At 42.3% G+C, this 23418-nt stretch overlaps 1 protein-coding gene across 11 annotated transcripts in view; it reads left to right on the top strand.

Moving 5' to 3' along the window:
- The window catches only part of Aopep (aminopeptidase O (putative)), a 322738-nt gene that overhangs the window by 45402 nt on the left and 253918 nt on the right, over window positions 1–23418 (top strand). For all 11 annotated transcript variants that reach the window (XR_015045417.1, XR_015045416.1, XR_003834639.1 and 8 more), the window contains exons 2-3: window positions 3116–4053; window positions 18423–18589. Coding sequence is in view for 7 of the 11 variants with exons in the window: in XM_029468263.2 (XP_029324123.1) it covers window positions 3257–4053; window positions 18423–18589 (964 nt within the window). In the remaining 4 variants the exon portion in view is untranslated. The remainder of the gene's footprint in view (window positions 1–3115; window positions 4054–18422; window positions 18590–23418) is intronic.

Here is a 23418-nt window from a genome sequence, read left to right as displayed (position 1 = left end):
GACCTTCTGACATCAGGACAGGAGGGGATTATTGAGAAAGAAAATACTGGCAAGGGAAAAATACCAAAGGAAACTAGGGTCTAAGTATAATGAAGAGTGATGCTGATTGCTAGTTTCTGTCATTTCCTTCCTTGTGGCAAGAAAAACTTGGCTGTGACTTTACTTCTTAGGAAGGTAGACATATCATGGGATCCAATTAGTTATGCTTTGCTTAGCTCTCTTTTGCTTTGGGGGAGCACTCCTGGCTACAAAACATTCTCTGATTTTCTAGTCATGTCCTAGATGAAGTGACCACCACTTCTGGGAGCTCTAACCTGTTTCAGCATTGGCCAATGGCCATATGGGTACATTTCATTTGGAATTCATTTTCCGTTGACTCCTTCAGTAAGCCACACTCCTAGTTTAGCTTTAGCCAATAATAGTGCAGGTAGCTTAATATCCATTGTAACTCTCTGTATGATCAGAATCTTTGTACAGATGTCCCCAAAAGACTTTTAGGGTTGGAGTTCAAAAGAGACAGTGGTCCCCTTATTGAGAAGAATATTGTTCCCTCTGCATTAGGAAGAGGCACGAATTACAAAGACCTAGAGGTTCTTTGCATTTAAAAGATTAATGAGCATCTCAGCAGGGTAGGGGCTTAAAATGAGCTGAGAATGGGCATCAAGTGGAGGACTAGAGAGCTTAGAGGCAAGACTTAGCACTGCCTCCATGCAGACAGTCCTGGAGACTATACACAAGCATGGAAAGTTCACAAAGTTGGCGTGATGTCAACTTTAGCTGTGGCAGCACTTGGAGACTGGGGGTTTTGACAGCCAGCCTGACAGGATGGGGCTCTAAGGTACCGTCTTATACCATACATATCATCAACACAAGAGCTGGGAATGTCTCTGTAGTATACTCTTATATTATATACATTCTCAGAAATAAATGACAACCTATGGGAGTCAGCTAATGAGTAGCTTGGTCTCTGTGTGAATAAATGCTAAACTGTCTCTTCAGGTGTTATAGTTTAGACATTGTTCTTTCTTTCTGTCTTCCTTCCCGCCTCCCTCTTTCTCTCTCCATACCCCACCCCCAACTGCACATGCACATATGTCTCTGTATGTCTGTTTGTGTGTGTGTTCCGAGATTTTTTTTTTTTAAGTCTAAGCATACAATGACATGATGGTTTATTCCTATGATCCCTGTCCTCAGGAGACAGAGACAAGAGGTTGTTGGGAGTTTAAGGCCAGTCTGGATTACATAGCAAGTTCTAGATTGGCTACAGTATTTATGAGATCCTACATCAAAATCAAAAAACCAAAACAAACAAACAAAAGATCCCAATCAAAAAAAAATAGTATATCTAGTATGGGTTAACTGTTCCTGACACTGGCAGAATGAACTTTTCACAGTGACTTCTCATTGATAGATGCAGTTGATTCCACAGTTTATTATTCATAGATGGTGGTTCAGTGGTTGTGCACACACCAGTAGACCTTCACTTACTTTTTCACACACTTCCTTGTCTAGTACCAGCTTCTCCAGAAATTTCAAACTGCTCTTTATATCTTGATTTTTTTTCTATTCCTGTTGTATTTAAATTCACTACCAAGCCAAGCCTGGTGACCCACACCTACAACCCCAGGATTCAGGAGGCAGAGCCAGGAAAATTACTGCAAATGTGAGGCTAGTTTGTCTGAAAGCAAAATAAACTCCAAAATAAAGTAATTACCAAATACTTTGGTTAGTGAGAAGGGAGTATCCAGGAAGGATTTTGAGACATTTGAACTGAGGTTTGGAGGGGGAACAGGATTAGAGAAATTGGGCATGAGAGGTAGGAGCCAGATAGAAGTAGATCTGAAAAGTAAGGCTAAGCAGGAGAAGGGGAGGAGCCAGGAACATGCCCGCTCCAAAGACAGGCAGCTCTACCTGGAGCAGACACTGCTGTCCCATAGGAGGCCATGCTTCCTAAAGTTAGGTGAGATTTTGATGGGAAATCACTAGGGGCAAGGTAGAAACTCGCTGAGCTGTTTGCTGGGAGGAAAGTCTAGCAGGAGCTGCCTTAATAAGGTCTAGTAGGGGCAGATAAACTTGGAAAGTGAGGGGCAAAGTAGAAATGGGGGACAGTGCTCAATTTACTTAAAGTCGAGCAAATAATGGGTGACAAAGTAGTTGACAAAGAAGTACCTCTAGGGAGTCTTAAAATACAAAGGTTTAAATACACTCCCCTGTCATCATCAGGTTTTCTTTTCCTTCCCCTGATATTTGTTTTTCATCTTTTGGCAAAAGAAAAGCAGCATATGCTAAAAGAAATCAGGTGCATGTTGGGGGCTGAAATGGTTCAGATAATTCTCCCTTTGGCTGGATTGCTATCATGTAGGAATACATTTTGATTCAGATCTTTTCTGAAGAACTTGTTCATTGTATTGCAACATCTGCTTCTACATTTTAATCTCTCTCCTTCCTTTTATAGATATTTGCATACTTTTTTTTCCAAATAAGACCTTTTGTTTGCCACAAGAAAGCTATTACCCAGAATGCTAATGGGTTTTTAGCTATTAAGTTGTAATGTATACCTTGAGTATTTAACTATAAATTTGAAAAGTCTCCATGAGCAATCTCAAAGGAATACTTAGAATGCACTCCTGGTAAATTGGCTCATTTTCCTGTAATTTACTGGAAGTGCTGATAGGAGAGCAGTCCTAATGTGAAAAGTGCATTAATCCCTGGAGTTATATTGTGCGGATTAAATTATTACTCCCAAAGAATACAGTGTATGAAGCCATTCAGCCCTCATTCACACTTGTTACTTAGAATCACAGTAGAAAAACAATCACTTAGGTTTTGATGCACAAAATTAGAAGTGATACATTTAATATCGCTTAAAACAAGACGCAGAAATGGTTGCAGTTTTGCATAAGAATTACTCTTTCTGAAACAAGGACTGTGTCACTTAGAAGTCGGTAATGTGGCTTCTCTCCTGTCAGTCAGAAAGATGAGCCTTCCTTCTTCCCTGAGCAGCTGCCACCTTGAGGATTGCTAGATAAGATAGACAACCTGCAGGATCTGCAACTGCAGGGACATTTAGGGTCTTATTTGGAATTTTATCTAACCATACTTTTTTCTTTGCCAGGGAATTGAAAGTTGTGGAAAGATAACGAGTGCCAGTGGGTGCTTCTTATTTGGGAAACCAGCCATTTGTGATTCTGAGCTACTACAGGAGATTAGAAATTTCAGCTGAGATTCAGCAAAGCTACCAACTGCAGACTACACCATGGACATAAAGCTGGACCCTTCCCGGGATGATCTGCCTCTCATGGCCAACACCAGCCACATGCTTGTGAAGCACTACATATTGGATTTGGATGTGGACTTTGGAAATCAAGTCATTGAGGGCAACATAGTGCTTTTCTTTGAAGATGGAAACAGATTTAAAAAACAGTCGAGTTCTACCCAGGAAACCTTCCAGATGGAGTCAGAGGAGGCTGACATATTTAGGACAGCTGAGCCCTGCCATGTTCCTGAGATGGATTCAAGTACCTTCTCAACTAAGATGGGACATAGAGAATTTGCAGTCTGTGGTAAAGGTGATCAAGATGCCTTTGATAATGATGGTAACCATGACAACCAGGAACATGATTCTGAGATCTCTAGCTCAAAGTACTGCTGTGACACAGGGAATCATGGGAAAAAGGATTTCTTGCTAGTGTTGGACTGCTGTGATTTATCTGTGCTAAAGGTAGAGGAGGTGGATGTGGCTGCTGTGCCAGGCCTTGAGAAATTTACTAAAGCTCCAAAGCTCTTGGCTACTCCTGAGAAGCTCAGGTGTGAGATTGTCCGTGACCTTGTGGCTCTGCCTGCAGATGCTTGGAGGGAGCAGTTAGACTGCTACACTCGTTGCAGCCAGGCTCCTGGCTGTGGGGAGCTCTTGTTTGACTCTGACAATTGGAGCTTACAGATCAGGAAGACGGGGACTTCAACACCCGCTGACTTTCCTCATGCCATCAGAATATGGTATAAAACTAAACCCGAGGGGCAGTCAGTAGCTTGGACCACAGACCAGAATGGCAGGTAGGTTATCCAAATGCTTCTCTGCCCCTAATCAAATCACATCAGGGATGCTCTCTAAGTGTGAGGATGATTCTCCTTGTTCTCACACATACTCAGATGCAGACAGCAGGTAAATCCCCGAGCATGCTCAACTGTTGATAAGATCACCTCCTGTAAGTTAAGATGGAGAGAGTCCTTGATTCAGCTCCAGCACTTCTGAGTAAGGAGCTTGAAATGCCAGCTTGGTGCTAAAATGCTGAGCCTGCCTGTTGTTTGAGATCATTGGTAGAGACTTCTAGAGCTGCTGATGGAAGTGAGCCAGTACTTTCTCAAAATACCCTTCGAGCCCACTACTGTGAGGCTGGGCGGGTGTGACTGCCTCACTGTAACTGTCTTCTAGCTGTGTCTTCCTGGAGTTGGCCAGTTGTCATTTGATGTGAACCTCCAATGCACAAGAGAGCTGCCTCTGAGGAGTAAAGCAGTCGGCCCTGCGGATACTGCCCGCTGCTTTCTTGGGAGACAGCTCTTGGTCTCTGGTACCAGGAAGATGCACAATTCTTAGTGTGAGGGGATTTGGTGCCTGACATAGGCAAGTCCCTTAGCCTGGTCTTGTTGATGGTTTTCAATCATCAAGACTTTTTAGAATAACAGAATTTCTAAATCACACTGTTGGTTCTTCATTATTTTACCTATTTCTTTAATGCAAGTCAGCACAGTGAACAGGTAGGTGAAGAGGTAGATGAAGGGCTGCTCATCCGTTAGCTGCTGTTAAGAACATTGTCTTAGAACTCCTGGATGGAAGTGGTGGTCTCTGGCAATTGCTTACATTTCTTCCTCATTCTCCTCCCCAAATCCTTTTAGATTTACCTTCTAATGCCACATTGACATTGAACTCTAATTAGCCTGACCATTGCCTGGAATCTTTTCTCTTGCTATTGTTTCCAGACTTCTCAGGGGGAATTTACTTCATGCCTTATTTCAGCTAGAGTTTGAGGAAGCCTTTGAGGAGTGTCAGGGTTGGTACAGCAGTTCGTGAGTACAAAGGCAGTGATTTCATAGTGTACCTTACTGGGCATTCTCTGGAGACTGTGCAGGAGCAGGTGTTCTTATTGTAGCCTCAACATTTTTAGAATTACTAAATATTTTCATCAAGGTTAACCATATTGAATATTTGAATAGGAATTTGTAGTTTTATTCTCCTTGATGCTTTATCTTTGAACTAAAATTGTGGGAGGAAGGAACTGTTCACAGTTGGAAGTCATGTTAGTTGCCTCAAACATGGCCCTTTACCCTAAGTGCTAAACACAAAGGCAGGCTTGAATCTATTGCATGTAGAAGTCCTGGTTTCCCTGGAGAAAGGTCAATATAAGAATTTCCTCTTGTTATCTCCATTTGTCAGGATTCAGTAAAGCACATGGTTGTGACAGAAACTTTGACACCATGTCTTAGTTTGTGCTTCCATGGAATCCTAAGAGGATACAATGTGTGGGTTTCAGAAGGAAACCCCAGAAAGCTGCTCTTTCTCTCACTTTCCTTTTGGATGTATATGTGAGACTGACATGTCCATGGATGTCTCAAATCTCACTCAACCCTCCAATGTGCCTAAGAATAAGATGCTAGGTGTACTGTCTTTACAGCTGCAGTCCCAGAGGTATAAACGATGGAGACAGGAGGATTATCAAAAGTTCAAGGCCAGATTGGGCTACAGAATGAGGTCCTGATTCAAATACATCACATAAATGGGTCTAAGTGTGTCAAGTTGACTCTTTAGAAACTAAGAACTTTCAATTGACTGAGACTTTAGATTTAGGGACACAATATATTTCCTTAGTGATGTGGGCTTTAACATAATGGTGTGAACAGCAGCATAGGATAAATTCCATTCTCCTTCACAAACAAGGCTGAGTAAAGTATCAGGTGTTTCTGGAGAGGCCATGCCCAGGGTCCACCAGTGGCTTATGTTGACTCGCCTGCTTTCCCACCCCCTGTTTGGTAGTAAGTAAATGAAGTCAGTATCATTTTGCAGAGCAGATCTTCTAAGGATGAAAAGTGAAGTGTGACAAGACTGTGAAACAACCTTCATAGGGAGTGTGGGGAAGGTGTTACCCCAGCTAACTTGGCTTTTGTTTTCTTTTTTACACATGTATGTGTTTGTGCTGTGCATGCATGTTCATATGTTCCTGCATGCATGTGGTGGCCAACAGTTGACTTTGTGTGGTGTCTTTCTCAATCAGTGTCTGCTTTATGTACTGAGACAGGATATCCTCCTTGAACCTATACCTCATTGATTGATCTAGTCTAGGCAGGTTGCCCCTGGTCTCAATTTATGTGGGTGCTGGGGAGCCACAGTCAGTTCCTCACCATGGTCAGCAGATGCTTCACCCTCTTAGCCATCTCCCTGCCTGTGCTTTTGTTTTTCTTTCCCGCACTAGAGGGGATCAGATCAGAACCCTGTATAAGCTGCAGCAGTGCTCTACCATGGAGTAACTCCAGAGAAGATCAGAGTCCCTGAGACTATAGATAAGTGCATGAGTACTGTGCATGAGTACTGTGGAGTCCCTGAGACTATAGATTACAGGAACTGTACATGAGTACTGTGGTGAAGGATATAGTTGTTTCCTGGGAGGAGCAGGCTAACGTTCCAGTCCTGCTCTGTGTTTGTGCCTGGAACTAGTGACCACATGAATGGACAGCAGGACTTGCAAACCTGATGGCAGGTTACAGATGATTCAGACCCTGCACTGGTGCATTCTGACTTAGAGCCATACTGTGAACAGTTAGCTTGCTAAGCTATGTGTGATTGCATATAGAAGTGGCTATAGGTTTCTAGGAGCTAGTGAAGACACAGAGTGGCTTCCTTTCAAAGCATATAGTATGAAGGGGCGTGCCTAACTTACATTCCAGTAATCTGTGTAATCTCAGCAAGATGGCCAGAGTCACAGTCAGTATAGGTAAAGCATGGTAGAGATCGTACTCTGGGGAAGAACTGACGACAAAATGACACAGTCCTTGAGCTATGTGTCAAAGCTACAGGGTCAGCAGGAACAAAGTCTAAGCAGCTGTCAGTCAAGAAGAGCCTAAAAAGTTTTGAAAATTAAAAGTGCTACAGGTGTGGTGGCACACACCTGTAATTCCAGCACTCTGGAGGCTGAGGCAGGAGGGGCATCACAAGTTTTGGTGCCTGACCATGATACATAGAGATACTTTTTCTCAAATAAAATGTCATATGGTAACTTGTATGCACTTGCTCACATATATGATCTTATAATCAATTCTAAAAGAGCCTGACTGTTTAAAAAACAACAAAAAAAAGAATTTCCAAAAGAAAAAGAATATTCGAGGAATCTAAGTGAAGCGTGCCATGTTTTGCTAAGTGTGACAGACACGGTGACTGTAAAAGGGAAAGGAGCTGTGGGGTGCAGAGAAACTTCTTATTTTTAAATGAACTTAACACCTAAACTGTTTAAAATTAAGTTGACTTAAAACATAGCTGCAACCTTCAGAAGAGGCTGCCTTTCCTGGATCCCCCACTACCCATAAGATTGCCCTAGTGCTTGTACTAAGTGCCTTTCTTCTCTGAAGAATAAAGACTATATTTTATTCCTTTTGGGAGTTGTCACTAGCTCGTCCACTATTATTCTAGTTCTGAAAGAGAGTTGCTCAAAGTAGAACACCCAGCTCTCTGTCTCAGCCACTCAGGGCTTGTGCCAGTTCTTGAACCTAAATGTCCTCTCTTGCCTGAGCCCTGGGATACTAGATCACAGGTGACATTTCAAATTGACTGATGGAGGGAATCCTTATGTAACAATCTAGTGGCAGACTTCTTAGATTGATGTTTACTTTATGTGCTGTGTGTGTGCCTTTCAAAGTAACTCTAAGAGAGCAAAAGTGGACCAAGAATGTGTACAGGTGACCCTTTAAAGTTGGAGAGAAATGGGGACTTAACATATTTTCCATTTTGAGTCCTCAGGATACCTAAGAAACTATGAAAGTGGAAATCTATTTGAAGAACATGTGCTTTTCTTCATTCTTGCATTTCTTAAGGTTTTTCCGTTCCACTAAAGGAAAAGTTATTTAAAACTAAGGCATCCCTTCTAGTAAGCCTCGCTTTCCCCTGATGATCATAATGGTAGTTGGGAAAGCAGCCAGCTGCCCCAGGAAGTCTGGCGTATTAGCTGATGATGTCACCAAATGAGAGTTGAGTGGAGGAGAAAATATAATTCAAAACTATAATTTAGGAGAATAAATAACCTGGGAAAAAATATTAAACTTTAAACTTCCCTACAGCATTTGTGATGTTTCTTTGTTTTAGAAAATGCCAGGGCAAAGCTGGTAAGAACTAACTTTTCTGGCATATTCATTCAATTGCTGGGCACACTACTCGTATTTTTAGATTTAACATCAAAGCCAGATGTTAGACAGACATACTGCTTCCCCACTGAATTAACTTTAGTGCTTTATAGCTCACTACACAAGGAGGCTTTAAAAAGAATGAGTGGAAGAGCTCAGATTTCTGTTTGACTGTTTTCATTTAATATTCATACACGCATATAATGTGCTTGGATCTAACTTTCACTCCCTTCCCCCCAAACCCACCCCCACCCGCCCAGTTCCTCTCCTATCCCTTTCCACCACCTTCCCTCCCTATGTCACATGTTCTCCCTCCCTCCTCCTCCCTCTGCCCCTCCCTCTCCCTCCCTCTCTCCCTTCCTGCATGTCTGTCTTCCCTTCTCTTTCCCCTGCCTCTCCCTCACTTTCTGACTCTGCCTATTGTGTGTGCACTGGGGCCATCCACTGGAGCATGGACAACCTCTCAGGAGCCCCATTCTTGATAGTTTACTCTCCGTCCTCCAGCAGCCTTCTGTTGCCAATGGCTTCTCAGATAGAGGTGGGACTTCTCCCTCTCCCATTGCTGGAAATTGGTTTTATACATGATGGCTTGATTTTATACAGTTCTTGTACAATTAAGACTATCCATATACTATATTTTGATTTTTCCCTCTCAGCTCACTCAGGTCCTCCCTATGCTCTACTCATCTAACGTTATCTTCTTTCTCTCTTTTAAAACAAAACAAAACAAAACCATAAAAATGTAAATCAAATCAATCAGGCAAAAGACCAATATGACAGAAATGCCAAACAAAGCTAAACGAAGCAAAGCGTTCACAAAAGCACCATTGAGTTAATGTTGTGTTGGCCAACTAACTCCTCCTGGGCTTGGGGCTTGTCATGGAGTGTGGCTGATATATACTCAGTGGCCCACCACTGGAAAAGTTGATTTTCACTTTGCCAGTGGCTATCAGATGCAGATAGCTTCTTGGTTAGGGGTGGGATCCTTTGTCCACTTTTCCATCTCAATGCTGCAAACTGTCTGTCTTGAACCTGTGCAGTTCTTGTGCATGCTGCTACAGTCTCTCTGAGTTCATATGCACATGTGTTGTACCTGGAAGACACTAGTTTGATAGAGTCCTCTGTCATGTCATCTCTGGCTCTTATAATCTTTCTGCCTTTTCTTCTGCATGAGATCCCCGAGCCTCGAGGGATCATATACAGATATTACAAATGTAGCCATAGCTGCTGAGAGTGATGTGTGTAGCAGCCCAGTTTCACTGCAGATGTCCACTGTCTCTTGACTTATTCTGATTCCCTCTTTCTATCATGATCCCTGAGCTCAGGGGGTATGACATAGATGTCTTGTTTAGAGCCAAGCATTCCAAAGTCTCTGATTTTCTGCCCACTGAGCAGTTAGTTGTAAGTCTCTGTATTAGTTACCACATCCTTTAAAAAGAAGCTTCTCCATTGAGGTTGAGAGGTGCACTATGGGTATAATAAAGATAAGAGTTTGGGAGCAGTTTATTACTATGTCCATTTAGCAGAATTGTAGCACTAGGTTCTCCCCTGGAGCCCGTGACATCCAGAAATGAGTCCTGGGCCCAGTTAACAATATCAGACATAGATTCCATCTTGTGGAACAAGCTTCAAACAAAACCATAAATTGGTCAGAAATTGGTTGATTGCTCCTACAACATCCATGATGCTATTGTGCCAGTGGGTGTATTGTGTGAGGCTAAGCATTGTAGCTCACAGGCTTCATAACTGTATAAGATTGTTGATTCTGATTCGTTCCCGGTAGTGTACATAAAACCTTAGCACTGAGAAAGCTAGCTATTAGGGATGAAACTTCCAAGTGATTCCACCTTGATTCTTTTGTCCTGTGACTCAAGTATGTGGTATCTTACCATCAAGTTCTGGAGGGTATCCAGGACAATGACAAGAGTCTGTAATGTTTTGGGAGAGGATCATGGGATCCCACTAACCTACAACTTAAAGAGAGGTAACCCATACAAGCAGTGGGATTTTTATGATAATCTATAATGTCTTGAGGAGAGACATTGTTTCCCTGTTTTAGAGTAACTCCATTTTAAACTTTCTTATGTAGATATGTACATATGTATGTATTTGAGTAAGTTTCTGCAGCAACAGACTTCCATATAATCCTTTTCAAGGCGGTAGTATTCATTATCCTGTCCTACACTCCCTCCTCTTCCCCTTCCCATCCACATACCATTTAACCCTTCCCATTCCATTCTCCGTTCCCCTCCATACTACCTGCATTCTGACTTCTTTTCCTTGAAACAACTCCTCCCCATAGACCCTTCCTAGCTCCCTGATCTCTATGAGTATTCCAGCTTAAACATACCTAAGATTCAAGTCTAGTATCCACATATAAGAGAACATATGGATCTTGTCTTTCTGTGTCTGGGTTGCCTCTGAAAGATTATTTCCAGTTCCATCCATTTCCTGCAAATCTCATTATTTCTTTACAGTTGAATAAAATTCTATTTTATATTTGTGAACCACATTTTCATTATTCACTCATCTATGGCTGGACTTGGGTTGTTTCTGCTTCTTGGCTATTGTGATTAGAGTAGCAAAGAACAGTGATGAGCAGGTATCTCTCTTGTATGATGTAGAGTCATTTGGAATACTCCCAGGACTGTTATAGCTCGATCATAGATATATTTCTAGCTCTTTGAGGAACCTCCATGCTGTTTACACTCCTGCCAGCAATGAGGAAGTATTCTCTTTCCCACACTCACACAAACATTTGTTGACTTACTTTGTCTCTTTCTTTCTTTCCTTCTTTCTTTCTATTCTAACTCGGGTAAGATGAAACTTCAAAGTAGTTTAAATTTGCATTTCTCTAGTGGCCAAGAATAGTAAATATGTAATATTTATATAATTATACATTTGTATTTATATAGTTATATAATTAACTATGCAATATCAGCCATTGTTTTTTATTTGTTTGTTTTTAACTCTTTATATGTTATAGACACCCTCTATCATATGGATGGCTGATAAATATTTTCCCACTCTCTAGACTCCCTCTTCACTGGGCTGATAATGTCCTTTGCACCCACAGAAACTTTATAGTTTGAGGTTTCAGTTCTTAAGAGAACATCCTGTCAGCTATGATGCACACCTGTAATCCCAGCACAGGGAAGGCAGAGGAAGACAGGTCTTTGTAAGTTCAAGGCTAACTTGAGTCACAGGGAGATGATTCTATCTCTAAATTTAAAATACAAACCTTTGTTTATCTGTTTTTGAGATAGGGTCTCTCTACATAGCCCTGACTGTCCTGGCAGACCAAGCTGGCCTCCCAAGGACTGAAGGTATACACCACCACACCTGGCTAAAATCAAGAAAGAAAGAAAGAAAGAAAGAAAGAAAGAAAGAAAGAAAGAAAGAAAGAAAGAAAGAAAGAAAGAAAGAAAGAGAAAGAAAAGAAAGAGAAGGAAAGGAAAGACAAGACGGAGGGAGAGAGAGAGGAAATCTAATATCAACAGAAAACAGTGGCCTATGTAACTGAAGAGTGTAGTCTGTTGTAAAATTGGAGGGAAGAACCCAGATGCTTCTGAGTGCTGGTGCTGCCATGCTGCCAACAACAGGCAACTTTGGTAACGTTATTTACAACCAGACCTAATTTCTTCATGTGTAAGGTGAGACAATTCCATGACAGGATTTCCACCTTACCCCTGACATCAGGAGGAGCTCCCAAGTGACAAAGCCTGCCTTTGCCCTTACAGGGAGCTCGTCTCTTCTACATGAAAAATACCTCTCTTGAATAAGTCCTGTCCATTTCAAAACAATGATGTCTTTAGACTTGCTGTCTAGATGATATTGATGAGTTCTGGATTTGGTAATGATGTAATGAAATGGATGGACTAAGAGAGGAAAGGAGGAAAGCCCATTGTTGGTGGCACTTCCTGTACTAGAAATGTTGGATCTACATGTGTGGCATAAGAAAGCAGGAATTTTGCTTACTGTAGTGGAAACTGAATCACAGTTTTCTTTAAAACACAAACTTGTAAAAATATTAAGTGCAAAATAATAGATGGAAGTAAATTGGAAGCCTGGACACTTTGTAACCCATGGAAGCTTCTAGATGGTGCTAGCTAAACTCCTGTGTTTGTAACCCCTAAACTAGCTTTTGTGATCCCTAGCCAGCCATTTGCCCCATTTCAGGAAGGCCCCATGAAGCCACACAGCAGATTTGGCCTTTCAGGCTGCCGACTATCTCCTACTTATAGCTCTCTAGTTGCTGGTTGCTGATCAAAGCCTCTGACAAAGACTACCGTGATGAGAAGAGGTGAGGTCAGAATCTTTCAAAACCAGAATCGCCCCCTACTCTCCTGAGAAGGCTGTTCTGTATAGTAGTCAGCAGAGAAAGAGAGTGCATGGTTTGGAGCAGTTTCCTGCAGATTCTCCATTATGATGGTTCTTTAAGGTGAAGAGGAAGCATGTTGGAGTTAGTTGCTTGGCTCTGTTTGCCTAGTCCATGAATACAGAGCTCCTTAACCAGGACTCTAAGCAACAATTCTGACAGGTTCTTCCTCAGGTATGAAGCCATGGACCTGCCTTTCAATGCATCTCACCCTCTTTACCTCTGATTTTCAATTTTATCCTATTTCCATGACTGTGCAGCCTGCCTGGGCTCCCAGCGATCTCCCAGGAGGGTTGGTTGCCCAAGGCTTTTGAGATGAGCCCCAGGGAGAGAATGTTTTTCTTTGTGTGCTAGAAGAAATCCTTTGATCTGGGAATAATGGAGTTATAAGCATTGGAGAAACTCAGGCTGGCACCTGTACATCCATCCTGTAAGCATGTCAGCAAAGGTGAGGTGCAAGGCTGTGCCTGTCCAGGAAACACAGATCCATTGATTTCTGTGATTACATATCCAGATACCCTGTAGCCTGCCTATAAATACATGTTGATTTTCTTCCTCCGAGTGAAGGATTGGTTAGTAGGGACTTGACCTTCGTTGGGTAAGAGCCATCTTTGTTATGAGTTATTATAGGGAATACCATGGCATGACTGTGCATTCATCTTTATGTACCTTCTACCTGCTAGCAGTGCCCACATTTCATCAGAGCACCAACCTAAGGATAGAGCTTTAATTTCTGGAAATACAGCTACCCAACTTTCATTTGTATTTGCATTATGCTGTGAGATATGCATAAGGATACCAGGTTGTAAAAGATCAAAGGCCTTTGGTTTGAACATGTTGGGGAGGGAGGAGTGAACCTGTGGCTGAGAAAAGATGCCAAGAGAGGAATAGGCAGGGGTTGGGGAGTGCGCAAAGAAAGTGAGCAGCTTCAAGAATTATTAGCTGGCAGTGGTGGTTCATACTTGTAATTCTAGTACTGGGGTGCCAAGACAGAAGGATTGACACATATTTTGAGGCCAGTCTGGACTACATAGTGAGAACTTGTCTCAAAAACAAAACAAAAACAAACAAACAGACAGAAGTTGTACCTGGGATTCTCCAGTGTTCATGGAGACTACGTGAAAACTTTCCAGGAATCAAAAACCAAACAAGCCCAGCTAGCTGATGCTTTGTATTTTTGGATGTGATTTTCAGGTTGATGACTTGATGTGCATCTTTGAAGTTCCAGCTCTAGATAGCAAGAAGAATGTCAGAATGAGAAAACATATTAGGCCTATAGAACAGATACACAGGGTGTAAAAAAGCAGGAGGGAAGGGGCACTGGGGACCAGCCCCTCTGATAGAGTGTAGTCCAGCCTTTGGGAGGAGGATGCAAGAGAATTGCTATGATTTTAAGGCTATCCTGGGCTACAGACAGAGACTCTGGCTCAGACCAACTCTTTCACCCTCTAAGAAAGAAAGAAAGAAAGAAAGAAAGAAAGAAAGAAAGAAAGAAAGAAAGAAAGAAAGAAAGAAAGAAGAAAGGAAGGAAGGAAGGAAGGAAGGAAGGAAGGAAGGAAGGAAGGAAGGAAAGAAAGAAAGAAAGAAAGAAAGAAAGAAAGAAAGAAAGAAAGAAAGAAAGAAAGAAAGGAAAGAAAGAAAAAGAAAAAGGAAGGAAGGAAGGAAGAAAGAAAGAAAGAAAGAAAGAAAGAAAGAAAGAAAGAAAGAAAGAAAGAAAGAAAGAAAGAAAGAAAGAAAGGTAAAAATAATAGAATATAATGAGGATATTGGGAGGAGGTGAGTGGTAGGGACCTGGCCAGACTATAGAACACAATGCCTAGAAGTAGATAGTGAAGGCACAACATGGTATTTTGGAATTCGGTGAATGGAAGAGTTTCTTTCTTATTTTGTTGGAATTCTGACTGAGATTCACCTCCAAACTGTGTAGCTGAAGAAAACTTTGAACTTCTAATCCTCCTTTCACATCCCAAGTGCTAGGATTATAAGGGTGGCCCTAGAATTCCTTAGTTCTCATTTTAGACCCTAAGCCATCTTGTTGGATTACAAAAACACAGCTTCTTGGTCCATCAGCCTGGCAGTTTTCATGTGATGAGGGAAGCCCTTAATAAGCACAGCAGACAGGCCATGCTCCTTGGGATCTTTGTTCTTACTTCCTGAGTTTTCGATGTGTGGCTGCTTTACCATCCATAGCTTCTCCTTGAGCCCAAACCTTTGGGAAGTTCACTCAGTCATCTCTAGCTGTGTAATGGACAGATCAAAAACACTGAACATTTTAAACAGCAGGCACATATTATCTCCCAATTTCTGAGGGCCAGGCATCCAGGAGACACATAGAAGGCTAGCTGTGGCCCTGAGTCTCCTACAAGGTTGCAGTCAGGCTGTGAGCTGAGCTTGATTGTAAATGGAAAGCTTTCTGAATTCTCTTACAGGGTCTTTGCATACACAGCTTCTGATTAGCAGTTGGCTAGAAGTTTCTGCTCCTCAAATGGGGTCACTTGCTAGCTGACTGATGTCCTCATGACCCAGCCACTGGGTCTATCATCCCCACCCTTACGCCCCTCCCCATCTCCAGTAAATGATCAGGATGAAGGGAAAAAAAACTTAAGCCTAATGCCATGGCTCACATCTGTAACCCCATCATGGGAAGCAGACGCTGGAGGATTGCTGCAAGGTCACCAGCCTGGTTTACATAGTGAGAGCTAGATAGGGAGACCCTGACTCAAATCAAATCTCAGAAGTGATAGGGTATGATTTCTGCAGTTGGTCAGAGGTCAACTTTAGTACTGTTGGGAGGTAGCTATGAGTGGTGGCAGGAGATGGAGCTCCTGGAGAGAGGCAGCTCAGCCATTCCTGCCTCTGAGAGCTCTTCCCTCTTCCTTCCCCTCTCAATACATACCTCAGTTAATCCCAATTCTGGCCCTGAACTCAGGCTTCAGAATTCATGTTAAATACCAGACATAGTGGTGCACACTTGTAATCCCAGCATTTAGACAAGGGAGATGACCTCACTGGTCAGCCACCTACCCTGTGTGATGAGCTCCAGGTCAGTGAGAGATGCTGCTTGTAAGGTGGAGATGTCTTCTGGTATCTGTGCACACGCACACACACACTTTTGCTTACAAGTATGCATACAAAATAAAAATAACTACCTCCGTATTCTTAGATGTGCCTTCATCTCAAACCTGGTTGTTTTTAAGTCACTGTATGGAGGCTGATAGAGGATGCCTTGGGGATTAGCCAGCCAGCCACTGACGATAGAAGACTGTCCAAGTCACACCAGAATTACAATAGTCAGTTGAGCCAAGATCACAGACATTTGACTTGTTCTGTGCATGTTAGCCATCACATCAAAATACGAGGCTGATGCACTCTTAGGAGTGTTCCACACAAGTTACAGGTGCACATGGCTCTGAAGGAAGCTTCTAGGCTCCTGAACAAGAAAAGCTTCAGGGTCCATTCTACTTTGGTGGGAAGGAAGCCTTGTTCTTGGGTATCTGCCAGTGACAAAGAAGCAGGATTTTGACCGGCCAGTTGGTAGAGGGAGTAGGCCCCTTTGCATGCTGCTTTTTTCCTGCATGCAATCTTCCTCTAAAAGGGGGGCTCTTAGGGGATGAACCCACTCCTAATAGGTAGAATTTTCTGAGCTGACTCTCTTTTGATCCCACTTGGATAAGCAATCTGAGCTACTAACAGGAATCTTTGGCTATCACTGTCCCACCTGGGAAGAAGTAGCACTGACAACCTTCCCCATTAGGGTCTGAAACAGCCTGAGGCTGGGCAGCTAAAAGGAGGTAAAGTCAACTAGGAATCCAATAGGACCAAGAATGGAGTCAGAATTCATTGAAATTGATGGGATGCTCCGAGCCTCACATAGAAATGCCCCCCTTTAATTTCAGACCTAAAAGCTTGACATACAGAACCAAAGACTAACTGACCCACATCCCCTACCCCCTCATTTTACCCATGACCAGTAAAAGGCTGAAACAACCCTACTGCCCATCATATCCTAATTTGGTAGGCCACCTGGGTATGGTATATGTTTAGGCTGGCTTCAGACTTGGTGTGTGGCTGACACTGGGTGTGAACCCCCTGTTCTAGCTGTCACCACCTCCTCAGTGTAGGGTGGAGCTACAAGTCTGTGCTGCCATGCCTGGTTTGTTAGTAATGAGCTTCGGCTCTGATCTTTCCCTGCCTCCTGTCAAGCCATGGACTGGGTACACCTGTACCGTGTAAGTGTGCTGCAGCCTGTGTCTGCCCTGAGACCCACATTCTGCTCTAAGATCTCTAAGTGGTAAAGAGCCACATTTGTGCGGCCCTCCTGCCTGCTGTTTTCTGGCCAAATTTGATTGGTGGAAGATCAGAGCAAAACCATGCATTCTGCTCCTCCCCACTCCCTCTGACACCTAGAGTGTGAGTCACCTCTGTGGTCCCAGCTCCTACTGGACACTCTGCCCTGTCTCCAGGTGACCCCTGCCTTTGTAACTGCAGCTCCTCCAATTTGGGAACCGTAGCTGCTGAGCTGTGACTGGTCTCTGGAGTGCCTCACTGTCCCCCGCTTGGTTTCTCCACTCTACCCTTTGGATAACAGTTCTCTGTATTATCTCTGCTTGCTAGACCCTACCCTGGCTTATCGCTTCTTTATTGAGCCTTGATGAAATAAGAAAACCATCATCCTCTGTGTTCTTTCCTACACTGTACAGACAGATTAATGTTCAATCATAATGATGTCAATAAAACCGTTCTTGTCTTCAAGTTCGAGAACTAGTAGCTGGTTCGTTAACATTGTAAATCAAGCTGATTAATCAACATTTGCCTTAATTAAAGGAAAATAGTTTTCTTTTCTTAAATTGTTTTCCCCAGGAGTCAGTGTCATGCTTTCTCTATGGTGTGAGAATGGATTCTTCTGATTTTGCAGGTCTTTGTCATCTCTGTCTACCATGACTTAACCATCAAAAGGGAGCCTGCTTGGTTTGGGATGGTTTAGTACTTGGAGCGACTGAATTCTAACTCATGCCATTGGTTTTGTACCTGACTTTGGTAATGAGCATGTTCCTGTGGCCTTCCCATCACAAGCCTGGTTTTTGTGACCTCTACCGTCCTGTTTGTGCCAAGCCCTGTTCTTGGCTTCTACACAAGGATCCCCACAAGGGCTCTGTCTGAGAAGGCGGTTTCCACGACTGGGGAGGAAGGGGTTGGTCTGCCTGCCAGCACTGGCTTTGAGACCACCGCTTGTTTTTCCAAGATTAATAATCGCAGAGATCTCCAGCCATGTTTTCTTTTCCAAAATACTTTCCAAAAAGTCTGTAAGAATGTCTCTGAAGCCTTTTCCCTTTGAAGGCAGAAAGGCCTAAGGGAAGCATAAATTATAACTTTGCAGAATAGTATTTAAAACCTTATCCAATTTTTTCTCTTAGCTCACACACACACACACACACACCCCTACCTTTTCACATACTTAAGTGGTTCATTTGTGAGGAATAACCATTGAGCTATTGACAGAGCAGGCACTTGAATTCAGTTCAGTATATGAAATGAAAGAGTCAGCTATAAAGCCTCAAATGTTTCTACTTGGAAAGCTCAAGATAACCTCCCTGCCTTGGTAGAGAGATAAGTGGCAGGCAACTCATTTTAAAGTCTTCCCTTCTCTGTTTTTCTTCTGCAGGCCATGTGTTTATACTATGGGATCCCCCATCAACAACAGGGCCCTTTTTCCATGCCAGGAACCACCCGTTGCCATGTCAACATGGCAGGCTACAGTTCGAGCAGCTGCATCTTTTGTTGTTTTAATGAGTGGAGAAAATTCTGCCAAGCCCACACCACTTCGAGAAGGTACAGCACATGTGTTCTTTCTTATTTGGGTGTGACGCACACAGAAAGATCCAAGGATCCATCGGCTGAGCTACAGTCTCTTAAGGAGTTGCTTTTCTGGTGAGGTTGGAAGAAAAACCCTACCAGAGAACGCACAGGGGTTGGGAGGAGCACTGGGGAACTTGGACATGGGGCTCCAGATTCCCCAAGCCAAAGTTATCAATTCACAGATGACTCCACTCTTGCATGATGGTTTGTGGAGCAAAAGTGGGTGGTCTTGGTTGAAGACTTCCTGGACAGGCAAGTGTGTCATGGAAACACATAGCTGAGCTGTGTGTGGTTTGGACATGACATCTGTATGTGGTTGTGTTTTTATAAGAGGTAGTGTGTAGGCTAGCCAACTTGCTGGCTTGGAAGTCTGAATCCAGGGTGTGTCAGAAGAACGGTGGCAAGAGCCAGCACACCACCCAGATCTGTTGTGAGGTACTTGCCTGTTCAGTCACCATGGCCCATTTGATGTCTTCAGCATGCTGATGCCAGACAACAGCACTTATTCTTAATGTATTGCATGGTGTACTCTCCTACATGCTTATCAGAACAACTTGAACATATACAAAAAGTCAAAAACCAAAATGAAATAATTTTGGAAAGAATGAGTGCTCATGTGTTGCATTATCCCCAGTACTTAAGAGCCTTGTGTATCAAGAGGTACTAAATTGTCTTTAAGGTTGTGCAACAGTATAATCTACTTTTTTTGCTCATAGTGTACATTAAAAAAATACAATTGTTTTATTGTCTGAGTATGTCAGTAACCGACAGACCTTCACATTGGTGGATATTTTGATCAGCAGATCATTTTCCTGTTATCAATACAGTTGCAGTATGTTCCCAAGGGGATGGTTGAATGGATCAATGAGTAGCTGGGTCTGAGCTGAGTGTGTCTAGGCTGTATTATGTGGCCCACAGTATTTTCCATATTGTGCCATCTTACTTAATGCTACAGTGTTGTTGACTTTATCTGTTCTGATTTGTGACATTGGCTTCACCATAGGTTAGATTTGTTGCATATGTACCAAATTCTTTTTTTTTTGATTTTTAATATTTTTATTACATATTTTCCTCAATTACATTTCCAATGCTATCCCAAAAGTCCCCCATAGCGCCCCCCACTTCCCTACCCACCCATTCCCATTCTTTTGGCCCTGGCATTCCCCTATATTGGGGCATATAAAGTTTGCAAGTCCAATGGGCCTCTCTTTCCATTGATGGCCGACTAGGCCATCTTTCGATACATATGCAGCTAGAGACAAGAGCTCCGGGGTTCTGGTTAGTACATCATGTTGTTCCAACAATAGGGTTGCAGATCCCTTTAGCTCCTTGGGTACTTTCTCTAGCTTCTCCATTGGGAACCCTGTGATACATCCAATAGCTGACTGTGAACATCCACTCCTGTGTTTGCTAGGCCCCGGCATCGTCTCACAAGAGACAGCTATATTTGGGTCCTTTCAGCAAAATCTTGCTAGTGTATGCAATGGTGTCAGCGTTTAGAAGCTGCTTATGGGATGGATCCCTGGATACGGCAGTCTCTAAATGGTCCATCCTTTCATCACAGCTACGAACTTTGTCTCTGTAACTCCTTCCCTGGGTGTTTTGTTCCCAATTCTAAGAAGGTGCACAGTGTCCACACTTTGGTCTTCATTCTTCTTGAGTTTCATGTGTTTATCAAATTGTATCTTATATCTTGGGTATCCTAAGTTTTGGGCTAATATCCACTTATCAGTGAATACATATTGTGTGAGTTCTTTTGTGATTGTGTTATTTCACTCAAGATGATGCCCTCCAGGTCCATCCATTTGGCTAGGAATTTCATAAATTCATTCTTTTTAATAGCTGAGTAGTACTCCATTGTGTAAATGTACCATAATTTCTGTATCCATTCCTCTGTTGAGGGACATCTGGGTTCTTTCCAGCTTCTGGCTATTATAAATAGGGCTGCTATGAACATAGTGGAGCATGTGTCCTTTTTACCGGTTGGGACATCTTCTGGATATATGCCCAGGAGAAGTATTGCTGGATCCTCCGGTAGTACTATGTCCAATTTTCTGAGGATCCGCCAGACTGATTTCCAGAGTGGTTGTACAAGCTTGCAATCCCACCAACAATGAAGGAGTGTTCCTCTTTCTCCACATCCTTGCCAGCATCTGCTGTCACCTGAATTTTTGATCTTAGCCATTCTGACTGGTGTGAGGTGGAATCTCAGGGTTGTTTTGATTTGCATTTCCCTGATGATTAAGGATGTTGAACATTTTTTCAGGTGTTTCTCTGCCATTCGGTATTCCTCAGGTGAGAATTCTTTGTTCAGTTCTGAGCCCCATTTTTTAATGGGGTTATTTGACTTTCTGGAGTCCTCCTTCTTGAGTTCTTTATATATATTGGATATTAGTCCCTTATCTGATTTAGGATAGGTGAAGATCCTTTCCCAATCTGTTGGTGGTTTTTTTGTCTTATTGATGGTGTCTTTAGCCTTGCAGAAGCTTTGTAGTTTCATGAGGTCCCACTTGTCAATTCTCGATCTTACAGCACAAGCCATTACTGTTCTATTCAGGAATTTTTCCCCTGTGCCCATATCTTCAAGGCTTTTCCCCACTTTCTCCTCTATAAGTTTCAGTGTCTCTGGTTTTATGTGAAGTTCCTTGATCCACTTAGACTTGACCTTAGTACAAGGAGATAGGAATGGATCGATTCGCATTCTTCTACATGTTAACAACCAGTTGTGCCAGCACCATTTGTTGAAAATGCTGTCTTTCTTCCACTGGATGTTTTTAGCTCCCTTGTCGAAGATCAAGTGACCATAGGTGTGTGGGTTCATTTCTGGGTCTTCAATTCTATTCCATTGGTCTATTTGTCTGTCACTATACCAGTACCATGCAGTTTTTATCACAATTGCTCTGTAGTAGAGCTTTAGGTCCGGCATGGTGATTCCACCAGAGGTTCTTTTATCCTTGAGAAGAGTTTTTGCTATCCTAGGTTTTTTGTTATTCCAGATGAATTTGCAGATTGCACTTTCTAATTCGTTGAAGAATTGATTTGGAATTTTGATGGGGATTGCATTGAATCTGTAGATTGCTTTTGGCAAGATAGCCATTTTTACAATGTTGATCCTGCCAATCCATGAGCATGGGAGATCTTTCCATCTTCTGAGATCTTCTATAATTTCTTTCTTCAGAGACTTGAAGTTTTTATCATACAGATCTTTCACTTCCTTAGTTAGAGTCACGCCAAGATATTTTATATTATTTGTGACTATTGAGAAGGGTGTTGTTTCCCTAATTTCTTTCTCAGCCTGTTTATTCTTTGTGTAGAGAAAGGCCATTGATTTGTTTGAGTTAATTTTATATCCAGCTACTGCACCAAAGCTGTTTATCAGGCTTAGGAGTTCTCTGGTGGAATTTTTAGGGTCACTTATATATACTATCATATCATCTGCAAAAAGTGATATTTTGACTTCATCTTTTCCAATTTGTATCCCTTTGATCTCCTTTTGTTGTCGAATTGCTCTGGCTAGGACTTCAAGTACAATGTTGAATAGGTATGGAGAAAGTGGACAGCCTTGTCTAGTCCCTGATTTTAGAGGGATTGCTTCAAGCTTCTCACCATTTACTTTGATGTTGGCTACTGGTTTGCTGTAGATTGCTTTTATCATGTTTAGGTATGGGCCTTGAATTCCTGATCTTTCCAAGACTTTTATCATGAATGGGTGTTGGATCTTGTCAAATGCTTTTTCCGCATCTAACGAGATGACCATGTGGTTTTTGTCTTTGAGTTTGTTTATATACTGGATTACGTTGATGGATTTCCGTATATTGAACCATCCCTGCATCCCTGGGATGAAACCTACTTGGTCAGGATGGATGATTGTTTTGATGTGTTCTTGGATTCGGTTAGCAAGAACTTTATTGAGGATTTTTGCATCAATATTCATAAGGGATATTGGTCTGAAGTTTTCTATCTTTGTTGGGTCTTTTTGTGGTTTAGGTATCAGAGTAATTGTGGCTTCATAGAATGAGTTGGGTAGAGTACCTTCTGTTTCTATTTTGTGGAATAGTTTGTGAAGAACTGGGATTAGATCTTCTTTGAAGGTCTGATAGAACTCTGCACTAAACCCATCTGGTCCTGGGCTTTTTTTAGTTGGGAGACTATTAATGACTGCTTCTATTTCTTTGGGGGATATAGGGCTGTTTAGATCGTTAACCTTATCTTGATTCAACTTTGGTACCTGGTATCTGTCTAGGAACTTCTCCATTTCATCCAGGTTCTCCAGTTTTGTTGAGTATAGCCTTTGGTAGAAGGATCTGATGGTGTTTTGGATGTCTTCAGGATCTGTTGTTATGCCTCCTTTTTCATTTCTGATTTTGTTAATTAGGATGCTTTCCCTGTGCCCTCTAGTGAGTCTGGCTAAGGTTTTATCTATCTTGTTGATTTTCTCAAAGAACCAGCTCCTTGATTGGTTGATTCTTTGAATAGTTTTTCTTGTTTCCACTTGGTTGATTTCACCCCTGAGTTTGATTATTTCCTGCCGTCTACTCCTCTTGGGTGAATTTGCTTCCTTTTGTTCTAGTGCTTTTAGTTGTGTTGTCAAGCTGCTAATGTGTGCCCTCTCTAGTTTCCTTTTGGAGGCACTCAGAGCTATGAGTTTTCCTCTTAGAAATGCTTTCATTGCGTCCCATAAGTTTGGGTATGTTGTGGCTTCATTTTCATTGAACTCTAAAAAGTCCTTAATTTCTTTCTTTATTCCTTCCTTGACCAAGGTATCATTGAGAAGAGTGTTGTTCAGTTTCCACGTGAAGGTT

Source organism: Mus caroli, unplaced genomic scaffold, assembly GCF_978045245.1.
Source record: "Mus caroli unplaced genomic scaffold, Mus_caroli_1 scaffold_15, whole genome shotgun sequence".
Lineage (NCBI taxonomy): Eukaryota > Metazoa > Chordata > Mammalia > Rodentia > Muridae > Mus > Mus caroli.
Note: the sequence above shows the minus strand (reverse complement) of the source record. Positions and strands in the feature narration are given on the sequence as shown.